A 16100-nucleotide genomic window follows, 5' to 3' on the forward strand; every position below is an offset into this window, starting at 1 on the left:
AGCTAAATGTCTACACAACTTCTACAACACTAAGAAAGGGTATTAAGTCCTGTGATGTACTCCACCTGTATGTTTGTTGCTGTCTAAACCAAATCACCCAGCCAAATAAGCCAACATGGAAATCTACCACACGAGAACATGGATACAGCAAACCATACTTCACTGGGACCATGAGTGCTGCTACTTCACATAATGTCACATTTAATATTCAAATGTAGCCTGCCTGAGATTCCCATCTTATCAATAGTGTTATTTCAGAATCCATCTTCTATTTAGTAAATAAAAAATAATAACTCACCACAAGGCTACTGTCTAAATAACTATTGATTTTCAGGAAAAAAAAAAAGTGAAATATCTGTTGATATTCTTGCTACTGCCACCACTAATTTGCAGTGAGGTTGAAAAGGAGGGGGTGGAACTAGAGGAAGTGTATTGATGCTGAGTCATATACCAGTTATGTGCCCAGTAACACGTTGTTGGAATGGACATGGCAGAGAACAAGGTAACACTTACCCAGTTCTGCTAGTTCTAGATACAAGCCTGAACTCCAAGTCCAGCTTCTCACGTACATGGTTCTTTCCGTTTCATGTTATCCAGTCCATTTGTGCTATATGCATCCATAGGCCCAAGGTAGGAGGCAGTAACTGCTGACTGGAAACATATGTTCCCTCCTCCTCCCATCTTGGGGTTATTTCAGTCATTGTCTCTACGTGACCACTCCTTTCATACTGAAAAAATAAATTATGCAAAAATTGTAATTTTTAAAATAAAGTATAAAAATAAATGCATTAGTAGTAATTTAGCCATGATTTAATACTTAAAAGGACAAAAATGGCTTCAAATTATATTTTCCTCTCAAAACATCACTTGTTCAAATTGGATTGTTGTTCAAAATAATTACACTGGGGGAGACATTCAGTGTGGTGATTGGATGCCTTCCTGCTTTACTGAGATGCCTGGATTCGTTTCCTAGCTCTGGCTCCTGTTTCCAGCGTCCTGCTCATGTGTACCTTCAGAGGCATCAGGCTGAGGTGCAGGGGTCCTTGACACCCATGCAGGAGATCTAGAATGGATTTTAGGCTCCTAGCTCCAGCCATGGCTACTGCAAGCTTTGGGAAATAAGTACATAGGATATTTCACACACTCTTTCGCTCTTTCTGCTTCTTTCTAACTCTATGCCACTCAAAAAATAAATTTTAACAAAGAAAATAAGGGCATTTATTTGGCTTTACGCATAATCACTTAAGCCACCAGCATCCCATGTGAGAGCACCTGGTTTAAGTACCAGTTACTCCAACTTCCTGTTAATTTTGGAAAGCAGTGGATGATGATGGCTCAACCTCCTGGGTTCCTTTATCCACGTGGAAGGCCCGGATTGAGTTTTAGTTTCCTGGCTTCAGCCTGGCCCAGTACTGGCTGTTGTGCTGCTGCAGACATTGGAAAACAAACCAACAGGCAGATTATCTCTCCCTACTCTCCAACTCTTTTACTCTCTTTCTCTCCCTCAAAAAATATATTGAAATAAATAAAATTCAAAAAAAATGGGAAAAAACTGTTCTGGGTAAGGTAATTAAGTTTCTGGTTACATAATGAAAAACCATGTGTTCTATCTTAATGTTAATTGACTTGGATTTCCTGAATCCTGAGGGAAATTGTGCCATTCCATTTCTGTTCAAATTGACATAGCAACCTACATGTTTTAGCATTCTCATTGTGGCCACTAAAATGAATGAAAATTGAGAGCCAAGTTATTTTTGCTGAGACCAAATTGATTATTTCTTTTATAAAAGTTACTATTCCTGACTTTGGATCATTAAATTTTAAAATAAATTTATTTTATGTACATTTACCTTTGACTCTGATATGGTTTTTGTTATTCTGACCCCAAAGCTACACAATATGCATTTAAAAATTGAAGTAACAGTCTTGGGCTAAAACATAGAAGGAAAACAAAAATATCCTGCAGAAAGTATTCATTTGAGGAAGAATACAGAGTTAATACAGTGTTAAGTTGAGACTATTGGAAAGATCAGCAGCTCTTTATGAAGCTATGGGAATCAAAGGATGAAACTCCAAGCATGAAGCACCACACAGTGGTTTAGAAAAGAAAACCAAGTGTGCACTTTAAAAAAATGCATCTACAAATGAGAACGTAAAGCATTTTCACTGATAGCAAATAAAAATGTGTTTGGTACACTTCTACACTGAGGCCTTATTAATTTAAGATTCTGCAAAATTTAAATGATAAAAAGAGCTATATTAAAGAAACTGGTCTACCAAACGCAGAAGGGAAGCTGGATTTGCTACCTAGTTCAATAAGCTTAATATAAAATAAGAAAATAATGAAGTATTTAGAAAAGTCACATATTTCTATGATGTGAAGAATAAGGAATCATCCATGGGAACATGTCGCTTCATGGTAACATTATTTTTAAATACATGAAATTCTGCTTTGCAGTCATATTAAGTTTGAAAGGCAGGATAAGTATTTTTCATAGCAAAAGAAAAAGCCTGATTGTGATATTATCAGCAATATTCCTACAACCTGTTAATATGTTAAAAATTTAACTGACATAGAGCCACATTACAACTATCAGTAGTACAGTAACATTACCAAAGGAACAAAAACAGCAAATGTGTGTTTAAAAAACAGAAGAGTACCATAAACAAATGAAAGATTGTGTGAGATAAGAGGAATGGGGAGAATTTGAAGACATTAGCATTCATTTAAAATGAAAAACAAGGAACAGAAGAGTATGCTGAAATAATCAGCTGTTCTTCATTTCTTCTGAGCAAAACAATGTTACATCGAAACTGTTTATCCTGCGAAAAACATTCATTTTCACCTCAGTACAACACTACACAATAGCTGATTACTCTTTGAGTGACATGTTCAGAATTTTAATCAGCAAACTCATTTCACAACAAAACCATTTTGAATATTTTTGAAAGATAACCACTGATACAAAAATATTAGCAACATAACTGAAGAATTAACAATGTTTACAAAGAAGAAAGGTATTATAACGAAGTACAAGAGGTAGAGGAGAAAATAGAAGTATACAACGAATAGCTTTTAATAAGATACATGCAGAGGTATAAACCATTGGCAGGTCAGTTATCATTACAACAGAAAAACAAGGATTTTCCTAAATATAATTATAAAATGTACTCAGTTAATTGAAGCGTGCAGAACAAAGGGAACAGAAATAATAGATGAAACAAACAGAAAATAAAGAGGAAGATGATATATTTAAACCTCATCACATGAATAATCATATTAAAAGTGATCCACCTGACCCAGTTAAACAGCAAGATGTAGGTAATATGTTGTCCACAGGATGACCACTTTAGATGTAAAGGCACAAATGTTTTAAAAAGGATGGGGCAAGTGTTACACTGAGCAGCTGGGATGGCTTCATGCCACCTCCAAGTGCTAGATCTCAACCCTTAGCTCCAGTTGCTGACCCCAGCTTCCCACCAGTGTAGACCCAGACTGAGTTCTAGGTTCCTGGCTTTGTCTGGCCCAACCCTGTCTGCTGCGAGCACTTGAGGAGTAAACCATCAGATGAGACATCTCTCTTCCTCTGCCTTTCTAATGAAAGTAAAATTTAAAGACTTAAAAATCCATAGCAAATATGAATACAAAATTCAATCTTTGATTTTTACCAGTCACACCAATTGAGACAGGAGGTGCTAGCTTATTTGAGGCTTAGTAGAAACTTCCATAAAGGCAGAGATCCACCTGAATTTGTATTATGTCTCAAATTAACCTAAAACATGCTTTGTGGATTTTTAATAAAATCATTGAGATTATCAGAAAGATTGAAATTCTTCTATGTGTATCAAAAGGGATACAGCAGCAGGACATGATTGTTGAGTGACACAAATTAGACACAAAAATGTAAGAACTGAACGTTCTCCCTTACATGTGGCAGCTAAAATTTAAAAAGAAAACAAAAAAAAATGTAAATATAGCTTTGTCAAACTGGTTTGTATCTTTGTCAAATTGACAGTTGAGTGATACACTCTCAGAGTTTTAATGATCTTTGACTATTTTAAAATTTACTATATATGAAAGACATCTTTTTATTAGATTATTATTTTCGGCCCTTACCTAAATTCCCACTGAACTATGATCTTTTTACTTTTTACCTGCTGAGTTCTTTACTTACAGGAGCATTAAGTTTTTGACTATAATAACAACAAAAAATATATTTTTTCAAAGGAAGAAGCAAAAGAAGGGAGAAGAAAGGGAGGAAGGAAGACAGGACAGAATAGAAAAAGAAATAAAGGGAAGAAAAAAGGAAACTAAGGGGGAGAAATGAAGCATCCTATGTTGTTGTATTTATGAACTTCACTGAATCTGTTCTTTATGTTAATATCACACTAACACAAGAATTGTTTTGCAGAAATTACCATGCATTTCCTGTGCCCTTGAGAACCTAATGTATTAATGAATTTCTTAAAACTGGTTTTTAAAAGTCAAAATTTTTAAAAATTAAAAAAGAAAGCAAGATTAGTATGTTTCCAAATTATTTATGATTTTAACAATCAACTTATGACTTTCTCTTGCCCAGTATCTATGTCACCATGCCTGTGATAATTCCAATTTTGACATTCGTTCTGCACAGAATAAATTTTGATGTGCTTTAGTCTCATATTTTATGCAATCAAATGAGAATGTGTCGATTTGACTTGGGATCTTTCTATTTTGGGTTCAGACTAAATAGAAGTGAGAATTTCAGGTAACTAAAGAAAGCCCCACAGAAGTAAAGGTGCATGGTGGTGATATGTTCATTGGGGAACTGTACCAAGTAAGTGCTGGGGGCTTCCAGCTCCAGCTGTGATTCTACTCTGTAATGCTGTGGGTGGGAAAGGGGGAAAAGGGCACGTTCCTGAAGTGAGTAATAAAGGAAGGCACGATGGATTTTTATTTCATACAAAATAAAAAGTCATATGAGTCTCTGCTATGATCTGAATCCTGTTCACTTTCCTAGCAGGAAAAAATAAATCCCGCTTCTAGCATTCTTATGATCTTTCCATCTATACAGAGTCCAAGCCTGCAAAAAATATTTCAAAACTTAAATGATTAAACCTTGTAACGTCTTTTTAAAAAATCACTAATTTATTTAAAACTTTCATTACAGAGAATACAGGGGAGACAGAGAGGTCTTCCATCTGCTAATCCATGCCCAAACAGCCACAATAACCAGGACTAGACCAGGCTGAAACTAGCAGCGAGGTGCTTCATCCAGGTCTCCCACACGGCTGGCAGAGGTCCAAGCACTTAGGCCATCCTTCTCTGCTTTCCAGGCCATGAGCAAGGAGTTGGATCACAAGCCAAACCAATACAGGAACCAGAGTTCCTATAGGATACGAACATCAGTGGTTTGGATGACAATGGCCTCAGTATATGATTCAACTGCATCCCAGGCACATTAGCAGGAAGCTGATTAGAAAACAAAGCAGAGGGCCTGGCACAATAACCTAGGTGCTAAATCCTCACCTTGCATCTGCCAGGATCCAGTAAGTGTGCAGGTCCATGTCCTGGCTGCTCCACTTACCATCCATCTTTCTGCTTGTAGCCTTGGAAAGCAGTAGATGTTGGCCCAAAGCCAAAGCACCCACGTGGGAGATTCAGAGGAAGCTCCTGGCTCCAGGCGTTTAGATAGGCTCAGCTCCAGCCATTGTACCCACTTGTGGAGTAAACCAGCAGACAGATGGAAGATTTTTCTGTCTGTATCTCCTTCTCTCTGTATATCTGCCTTTTCAGTAAAAAGTATTTTAAGAAAATGAAAGAAGAAAATAGAGATGACTTAAACCAGTGCTTCAATTTGTGATTAATGCATTGCAAGCTGGCCCCAGCCTATTTCTTAAAAACCTAAATAGGGATGGTATTTATTAAGGTAATTATAGCCTGGAACATAGTGAGCACTCCCCCCAGAAAACCAAGAGTTACTGTTGAACTGTAAAATCCTTGAGCAAAATTCTCTCAAGAAACAAAAATTATTGTTGAGGCACAGTGGGTAAAACCAGGCACTAGTTCATGTCCAGCTGCTCCATTTCCAATCCAGGTTGCTACTAATGTCTTGGAAAAAAGCAGCAGGAAGATGGCCCAATTGCTTGGGCTCCTACCACACTAATAGGAGACCTGGCCGAAGCTTCTGGCTTCTGCCTGGCCCAGCTCTGGAGTGAAACACTAGATAGAAGCTCTCTGTGTATATGCCTCTCTCTCTCTGTGTGTAGCTGAGATTTTCAAATTAAAATTATGCAGAGCAGCATGAACACAATGCATCCTAACAGAAGCAATATCTGAAAATTAGATTTAAGCAAGTGAACACTTTTAGAACAGCAGAGAAGTCCTAGAAATGAATTATAATAAGGGGAGAAGACCTAGTTTAAGTTCCAGAATTGGCATATTCCATAACCGGCTGGTTATTTCATTCTGGCTGACCATTTTACGGCATGTAAATTGAACATGTCCTATATACTCAGTGAATGTATACTGAGAATCCAGTCAAAGATGTTGTCTGCAACAGAGTTTTCAATACTTTGATAATAAATGACCCTTTTCAATCTGAGGAATAGCCATAAAATTGAATGGTATTTCTAAATTCATTAAGCACTAACCCTCATGGTTTTTCTCTAATGAGAAACAGACAAAGTAAATATGGCTCTTCAGGGCATTTGTTGTATCAGAACCTAAACTGCAAGTTCAGCATTCATGGGATTCCTCCACTACTCCCACTCTGGCTCCACATCAGTAAGGGACTCAATGAGAAGCCCAGGTCTACTTAAAGAGACCCAGTGCCACAAAGCTTTGAACAGTTGACTGCTAAAATAAATATTGAAGCTTGATATATTTTTCCAAGAAAAATACCATTGGTTTTCATGTTCTTATTCCATTAAAGATGATCTGATTTGTTTCACAGGTCTCCTGTTATGGCTGGAGGTCTCTTTGCTGTGGATCGAAAATGGTTTTGGGAGTTAGGCGGCTATGATCCAGGCTTAGAAATCTGGGGAGGAGAACAATATGAAATTTCCTTTAAGGTAAGCCACAAACATCGGCTGCCCACTGTGCCTGCATAATTTGACGATTCTAATGGAATATGATCATTGTGCACTGTGATATATGTTGTAAAATGGATTAACATAAGTAGAATATGTCACCTTCCCAAGTGAGCATGGATGAGGCGAGTTATTCCACTTCCTGCTGATGTTCCAGAGAGATACATTTTAACTGAGAGTAAACTTCCATTTGCAAGTAGGAAGCTCGGTGTGTCAACAGGCTTCTTGCTCCCCTGACATATACCTTCCTTGTGAAGCACTTAGAACTTGTAAGAAGTAAGAGGTATTAGGTTGAAGCAAATAAAGCTGTGGTAGTTTTCCACCTCCTTTGTTCTAGCAAGAGCAGTTCAGATTTTAATCATAACCATTCAAAATTCCAAAGAGAAGTAACAAAAATAAATGACAAGTCGAAACTTCTCCATGTAACTCTCAAATTCTTGAGTTTCTGATTTATTTTATTTGAAATTACTCAGCTGTTTCCTTGCTTTGACCAGACATTTTAAATAAAATTATATACTTCATTGCATACGCACAGAAGACACACACGTTTATAAGAGAGTATCAAATTCTATGATTTATGGGTGAAAAAATTACCATCACATACAAAGAATTGTTACGTAGAGCACAATGAATTGAAAAAACTATATAACTCCAGCTTTCTGAGATTTGTAAAGTAGTCTTTTTAAGAGAAAACAATTCATTTTCCTCCTAATCATTATTTATACAGAAGCATAGAATAATTCTTGCAAGAGTTATTATACAGAAACATTTAAGTCCGCTTTTTAAAATTCCTTCTATTATAAAATCAAACCATTTCTTTCTGAAGGAAAAAAAAGTATATCTTATATGTAATAAAAGTCATAAAACCAGACTTTCACTTTTTCTAAATTTATTTGAGAGGCAGAAAAGGAGACAGTCAAGGGGGAGGTAGGAAGAGGGAGAAGGAGGGGGGAGAGAGAGAGGAAAAGAGAGAGAGAGAAGGGGGGTGGGAATCTTTCACCTCCTAGCTCACTCCCCAAATACCCACAACAAACAGGGCTGGTCAAGCCAAAGCCGAGAGTGTAGAACTCCATCTGCGTCCCTCCTGTGAGTGGCAGGAACGAAACACTTGAGCCATCACCTGCTACCCTTTAGCATTAACAGGAACCTGACTCAGAAGCAGAGATGGGACTGGCATACACACCAATATGGGCACTATCATACAAACACATCTGACTTCACATCTCGCATGTTTTTGAAAACATTTTTCTAGAGGCATTATTTAAAGCTTTGGATTTATCAATTTCTTTTGGATTCTCCTGTTACAGAACTAGTTTTATACCTGTTATGATGCATATAACCAAAGATGATATTAACAATAGTTATTGTTTAGGAATAGAATCTACATCACTCAGTGATGTACAGAGGCTGCACAAGACATTTCATGTGCACTACTCAATTTCAAATCCAAATTCTAAAATGTGAGTATCTTCATTCTATTCTTAAGATGAGCAGACTTTTAAGATTTTTATATTAAGGGTTTTGTTTTTGTTTTAACTTTCAAAGGTGAAGTAAATCACCTGTTGCCACTTGCGGATTAACTGGATCCATTTTTGTTTAACTATACACACTGCAAAAACAAAATAGTATTACATTCAAGTCACCTACCAACACCATTCTCAAGTTTCCTGTTAAGGTTTTAATCTTGACCTAATGGCTTCTCTCATTGAACAGCAGGGAACATTTTCATCACAGTGTAATAGTGCAACAGAAAACAGCTGATCCTGGCAAAATGATACTGATCATCCAATACTGCCTAAATATCAGTTGAGTGCATGGCCTATAATGCTTTGAACTGGATAGATACCAGCATTAAAAGAAAAAAGGCATCACTGAACAATCAAGATAGCAGAATAGGGTAAAGACACATTTAAATAGATGGAGAAATATTAGCCAATGTGAAGAAGAGAGGACACATTCCAGGAAATAGGAGAGGACAGAACAACAGCAGAAAGGTACCCAGGGACTGAAAGATACAGAAAAACAGCAAAAACAATGGTGTGGTGTTGCAGTGACTGATACGCCAGCAGCATTCAGCAAGCTGTGATATGAACTCTACCCACAGCCAGAACTCCACCAGCAACAAGGTGGGAAGGGACGATTATTGGGAGCTCAAGAGGTGAACCCAAAGAACTGCTTGTCCTGCTGGCTTGTTTGATTTGACCAGGAGCAGAGACAGAGCAGCAGGTCCCAGATGGGTGGTGGGTGAACAGGGAGGATTTCCCAGCCCAGTCCTCCTCCTAGAGCCAAATTAGGCACCGTTTTGTTTAAGGAGGCAAGGGTTATGGGGCAGGACTATGCATGCACTGGGCTGGGAGTAAACTTATTTCTGGCTCAGGGAACTGCAACAACATGGTATCCTACACATTCCACCCAAGACAGGTCCAGGTAGCCCTCAGAAGTGACAGCCAGCAGATTAAGAACTCTAGCAGCGTTGCATCAGGCACCATTTTGTACACTGTGGCAAGGGCTTTGAGGCTGTGGGGGCAGTGCTGAGCTGTGCATACACTGAGCTGGGAGTGAACTCACTGAGTTCAGTGCATTGCACTGATCCCACAGGAAAATAATACTGACTTTGGCATCATATGGGTCAAAATAGGTCCATGTGGCCCTCAGACCTAACGGCCAACAGGTTCCAGCAAGATCACCACCAACAACAACTTGGCTATATAGGACAGCTGGTGTCTCCCTAATCTTGGGACCTACTCCAACCAGAAACAAGAGAAATGTTGTACAGACAATAGTGCAGCCTCAGCACAATATCACAGGAGGTGCAGACTGGAGAGCTAAGAGCTGGGGCTACGAAGACCATGGTGGAAATCTAACATAAGAACCTAGACCTGGAACCCGCTGGAGAGAGTGGCACAAGTGACTGCAAACAAAGAGCCATGTACCCACTGCAATAAGTAAAATCAAACTGTAGACCTGTGGGTGACACAGCTTACAAACCTGCCCGAAGGAGAAGAATCTGATAACCAGAAGTACAATGACCAAGAGCAAAAGAGACAGAGGTACAATGAATATTACTGAAGACTCCCCTGCAAAAGAGCAAAACTCTTTGCCAACCTCAGAGTTCACTAAGGAAGACATAAAGAAAATGGGGACACAGAATTCAAAGCACTTGTTATAAAACTTATCAACAATGAGAAGCACATAAAGCAGGCATTCAAGGAATTCAAGGAATATGTCACACTAGAAATGAATCAACTGAAAGCTGATATACCAGAAATGAAGAATACAATGGAACAAATGAAAAGTACAGTAGAGAGTCTCCAAAATAGAATGAAGGAGGCAGAAGAAAGAAACTCAAAATTAGAAAATAATTCCTGTCATCAGGGGGAAACAAACAAAAAGGTGGAAGCAGAGCTGGATCAGGCCAAAAAAGAATTGAAAGACACTATTAAGAAGTCAAATATAAGAGTTATGGGAGTCCCAGAAAGTGGGAAAAAAAACTGGGTTTACAAATGTATTTAATGAAATAATAAGGGAAAATTTCCTTAATCTAGAGAAAGAATTGGGAAACAAGATCCAGGAAGGGCACAGAACTCCCAACAGGGTTGATTAAAAGCAATCTTCATCAAGACACATGATAATCAAACTCTCTTCAATCGAATATAAGGAAAAGATCCTTAAATATGCACATGAAAAAAAAAATCAACTAACAAGGAATGCCAATTAAACTCACAGGAGACCTCTCACAGGAAACTCTACAGGCCAGAAGAGAATGGAGCAACATACTCCAGATTCTAAAAGCAAAAAATTGTTGGCCCAGGATAAAGTACCCAGCAAAACTTTCCTTTGTCTTTGAAAATGAAATACAATTCTTTCACAGTAAAGAAAAGTTAAAAGAATATGCCTCTTCCAAACCTGCCCTACTTAAAGATACTCAGAGATGTTCTCTTAACAGAGAAAAAGCATAGTGCCCACCAAAACCAAAGGCAAATGTGAAGAACATCCCAGTAAAATAACAGAAGACTAAATCAATGAACAACCCATTGCTAAAATGACAGAACCAAATTACCACCCATACATATTTACCCTGAATGTAAACAGTTTAAACTCATCAATCAAACGTCATAGATTATTAGACTGAAGTAAAAACCAAACCCATCTATTTGTTGCCTACAGGAGACACATTTCACCAACAAAGATCAGCAGAAACTATATCTTATGCTTTTTGATGTTTTTTGTTAGTTTTATCTCTTGAAAACACTTGCTTCTGGTTAAATTCTTCAATGACTCATGATAATATAGAAGCATCATTTTCTTTAAGAAAGTTCTTGATTTTCTTTTTCATTTCTTCAACGAGACATTAGTCATTCAGTAGAATGTTATTTAACTTCAAGGTGTTGTAAATTTCTTTTTTTTTCTTCCTGTTTTTTGATTATGTTTTGTGGCTTTTCATTTAAGGGGATGTACAGTAACTGTGTAATGGAGACTATCATATCCGGATGTGAGGATACAATGCAGTATGCATCTCTACTTCTAGACAAAGATGGACTCCTGATGAAACTGTTTACTATATCCTGACAATAGGATGCTGGCCTCTCTGCCATTGTCCAGGCCAGCAATAGTGGACATATGACTGTGTATGAAGAACTATACTATAGTAAAGATATATGGGAACTCAGTGAGAGGGCAGGGATTTGGGGAGGGGTTAAGCGAAATCCCAGAGCCTATGGAACTGTATCATATAATGATAATAATAAAAAGAAGTAAATTTTTTTTTAAAAAATGACATCGATGAACCCAATATTGTGGGTTAATGATGGGGGCGGGTTGGAAACAGCCACCTACACTGCCAGCAGCCCACATGGGTTTGTGTCATGGCTGTTTTACTTCTTATCCAGCTCCCTTCTAATGGCCTAGCAAAAACAGCAGAGGATGGCTAAAATGTTTGGCCCCTGCTTCCCATGTGGGAGTCCCAGATGAAGCCAAGTTCCTGACTTCAACCTGGCTCAGTCCTGGATGTGTCAGACTAGTGGGAAGTAAAACAGCAGCCGGAAGATCTCTCTGTCTCTACTTCTCTTTCTCCATAACTCTCAGTTTCAAATAAATAAGTTTTTTTTTTTAAACAGCATTGCTCTATTTGTAATACCACTTTTTTTTTCTTAAGTTGTCCTAGTTGATGAATCCATTAAATTTCAAATGGTACGAATAAAAAATGTTTTAAGCCAAGAGTTACCTGACTTTGAATAATCAACCGAATAATACATAAAATGGCTTCTAAAACTCTGGAGAGTTGGCAGAATATCTATTTGCATTCTGAATCACAATGGTGTTTTTTAGGGAGACATAAGTTGCATCTTTCACGTCTCTGTCACTTGTAGCTATCACATCTCTTCTGGGTGACCTGAAATTTTATTACCCCAATCCTACTTTTCAGTTTTCTGTCATTCTGAAGGATATAATTGGAATTGCAGCCCTGCTGCCTTTGTCTAGAAACCATGGCAACAGCGCTGGAAGTTCAGGACTAAATTGCCCCAGGTTGTTTGGTTGGAATGACAGATTCTTTGTTGGCAGCTATGTCTTAACAGGGTCTCGTTTTAGATACATCCCTCCTTTCTTCTCACTACTGTTTGCTGACCCTGGAGTTCCTATCCCTCCCTATTAGTATTTGTACCACGAGGAAGGCAAATCTAAATAGACTTTGGTAGAATTTACATTGAATCAGGGAAAAATTTCTCACATGAAATGAATCAGAGTTGTATACAAATAGCTCTGTTAAAGGATAATTAAAAAGCAAAAGAGAAAAAGTCTGCATTTTTAGACCAATACTATGAACTGTGATTATTGTCACTGTATGAAGCACTGTACATACACACTGGCCAGCATTTAAGGTTTGGAAAGTACGGATGGGTAATTGAGAGTCCACTAGTCTATTTCACATGATAAAATAGAAGTCTAACACATAAATGATTTAATTCAAACGGTTTTATGAATAGTCTTTTTCAGGCATTTTTGCTTGCCATTTGCTCTTGAAAAAAATCATTTCACTAAATTTTTGACAATATCCCCTCATAGAATAAAAACATTTCCAGAGAGTTCTTTTGTATGAAAAACTGAACATGTGGTCAGTGGTGCTCTTCAAAACTCTTTATAAATATCTTTCCTTCCTTCTTCTAGAAGTTCTGAGTAGAATGGGTAGATTTCATGCCATAACATGAATCCAATGCGGAATAATTTTCAGGACTCAACTGATTAAAGGAATCCTTCAGAGAAGTAATCTGTCAGCAAGATTCTTCAAGAAAAAAGTTGACCCCTGCAAAGGACCAGAAATAGCCAGTTTTCTTTACAATGTTGCTAGCTTAGCCAGCTGCTGGGGAGAAGAACACAACATTTTTTTTAACATTTATTTATTTTTATTGGAAAGGAGTATATACAGAGGAGGAAAGACAGAGAGGAAGATCTTCCATCCAATGGTTCACTACTCAAGTGACCCCACAGCTGGAGCTGAGCCAATCTGAAGCCAGGAGCCAGGAGCCTCCTCCGGGTCTCCCACACAGGTGCAGGGTCCCAAAGCTTTGGGCTGTCCTCGACTGCTTTCCCAGGCCATAGGCAGGGAGCTGGATGGGAAGCAGGACCGCCAGGATTAGAACTGGCACCCATAAGGGATCCAGGCACGTGCAAGGCGAGGACTTTAACCACTATGCTATCGCGCCAGGTCCAACATTTTTTTTTAAATACATCCAGTATTTATTCAGCATCAATTCCATGTGTACTAAGTACTTTCCAAGGGCTCTGTCATCTCAGAATTGCTTTCATAAATAACCTGTATCAATGAGAATTGGATTTGATCATTCAGGAGTACTTTTTATTCTTTTTGAATTATTTTTTATGATACAGTTTCATAGGTTTTGGGATGTCCCCTCCCACTCTCTATGTACCCCTCCCCACTAATCTCCTCTTTAGTATTACAATGGGTAGTCCTTCACAAAAAGCCGTAATTCTATCATTCTGCTACTAAAGTGTTTTCTGACATTGTAGGCACGGACAATGGCAGAGAGTCCAGCATCCTTCTGTCAGGATATAGTCAACAGTTTCACTGGGAGTCCATCCTTGATCTGGATACAGAGACGCATACTACAATTTGAGAGACATCAACATTCAACCAATTTATTGAGCACCTAATTTATTCCAGGCATTATTCCAAGCACTTAATATGGAGTTGCACCTGAAAACAAAGAGGAGCCCAAGGTAGACTGCACAGTATGGCATCAAAGAAGATAACTCACATCCTTAAATATTATCTTCGGTTTCAGTCCTAAAAATTATATTAAATCGAACCAAGTTTCTGTGTATCCAAAGTGTATTTTCACAACTATTCTTCTTAGAGAAATGTCCAAAGGTGAGCCATTTCAGTATATCAGACTTCTGGTTGCAGAAAACTCCTCTCAAAAAGTAACAAACACTAACTGGACACCTATGAGAAATCTAAAAGGCATTTGAGGGACGTCATTAGGCGAATCCTCTGGCATGAGGCATCAGGTTTGGATCCAGGAGAAAACTATTACATGTGGCTTGGGCTGCCCTATTGCATCCCCAGGAACAAATCAACCTGGCCTAGTCTGATCCAATAATTCTTGAGCCATCTGTAGTACAACAAGAGCTCTTGATCAACAGCCTTGGCTGTGTAGAAATGCTCACAGCTCCAGGGGAGACAGGCGTGAGCACATGTCCAGGGATGAATCTAGCAAAACTGGGAGCCCACAGCCCATGTCAAAACCACTCATACAGCCACCCTTGTTATGCTTCCTATGTGGTGAATTTCAGATCTAGACACCCCAAGAGCTGAACTTATCTCTCACAATGATTTAGCCCCTATCAGTCATGAATATTCATTCAACAGATATTTGCTAATGACTAGACTGTCTCTTGTAGCAACGTTCTCTTTCTCCGGAGGATCTTCCTCTCCAGTAGCAGCCTGGACAACAAATTTGCCATAATTCCTCATCTTCAGGAGTGTTTGGACACATTTTATTTACAAAGTTTCTGCAGCAGTTCAAGGCATCTTATAGCAGCCATTTTCCTAGCCTCTGTCTTTATTCTTTGCCCCCTTTTAAAACTATTTGTGTCATTAACGTTCTCTGACTTGTCTTATACTCCTCTCTTAAAAGTTCACAGTTGCTTCTACAGTTATCAGTAATCAAATTAACATCTTAAATCACAAAGCATGAAACTTCCCTTCAATTATCTACCACATTTCACTCAGTCTAGCCCGCACGCCACCTTTACCAGAGCTATTCTTTCCTTCTCTGAAAAGACGAAAACTTACATTTCCATTTCCACTCTAGCTTATTGCACTTTAATGCACATTGCACTTTAATGAATCAGTCAGACTTGATTATGTTTCAGAGAAATTTGCTTTTCTCTCTACAAGTGTTAACCAGCACCCTTCACTCTGAGTCCACGTACCATGCAGACTCAATCCTAGAGGAAAAGGCAAAGTAAGCCCAGAAGAAGCTCTAGAACAAAGTATAATTTAGATGAGAATTTCACACATAAAACATAAGCCTCAATTAAACAGGAAAGCATTAAAAAATATATTAATAGTTTATTCTAAAAGTAAACATTTTTATTCTCCAATATTCTTTATATAAGGGAGACCAAAGCTTTTTTCCTTTTGCATTTGAGATCCACTAATGGAAGTAAAACTATAGGTACATAAACAGTACTTACATTTAATTCTTTATGATTTCTCAACTCAAAGTCATGTGGTAGTGATCTTAAGGCAGAAACAGGTAACCTCCTTCACTGCTAGGGAGAAAGGTACCCTCCTCCACTGCTGGTGGGAGTGCAGGTTAGTACTACCAATATGGAAATCAGTATCGACAGTGCTTAGAGAATTGCAAATAAACCTGCTATACGATCCAGCTATCCTGCTCCTAGGAATATACCCAAAAGAAATTAAAACTACATGTGAGAAGGGGATCTGTAATTCTATATTTACAGCAGCACAATTTACAATAGCAAAGACATGGATATAACTC

The 16100-nt window shown here is 38.2% G+C and overlaps 1 protein-coding gene and 1 long non-coding RNA gene across 2 annotated transcripts in view; one reads left to right on the forward strand and one right to left on the reverse strand.

Moving 5' to 3' along the window:
- Positions 1-16100, forward strand: part of GALNTL6 (polypeptide N-acetylgalactosaminyltransferase like 6) — a 726107-nt gene that overhangs the window by 621625 nt on the left and 88382 nt on the right. Inside the window, exon 7 of the mRNA XM_040965775.1 lies at positions 6936-7053. Within this exon, the coding sequence (XP_040821709.1) occupies positions 6936-7053 (118 nt within the window). The remainder of the gene's footprint in view (positions 1-6935; positions 7054-16100) is intronic.
- LOC121146413 overlaps positions 1-16100 on the reverse strand; it is a 399682-nt gene that overhangs the window by 346519 nt on the left and 37063 nt on the right. The gene's annotated exons all lie outside the window — the stretch shown is intronic.

The sequence above is a fragment of the Ochotona curzoniae genome, unplaced genomic scaffold (genome assembly GCF_017591425.1).
Source record: "Ochotona curzoniae isolate NIBS_2020 unplaced genomic scaffold, NIBS_Ocur_1.0 scaffold_4505, whole genome shotgun sequence".
Lineage (NCBI taxonomy): Eukaryota > Metazoa > Chordata > Mammalia > Lagomorpha > Ochotonidae > Ochotona > Ochotona curzoniae.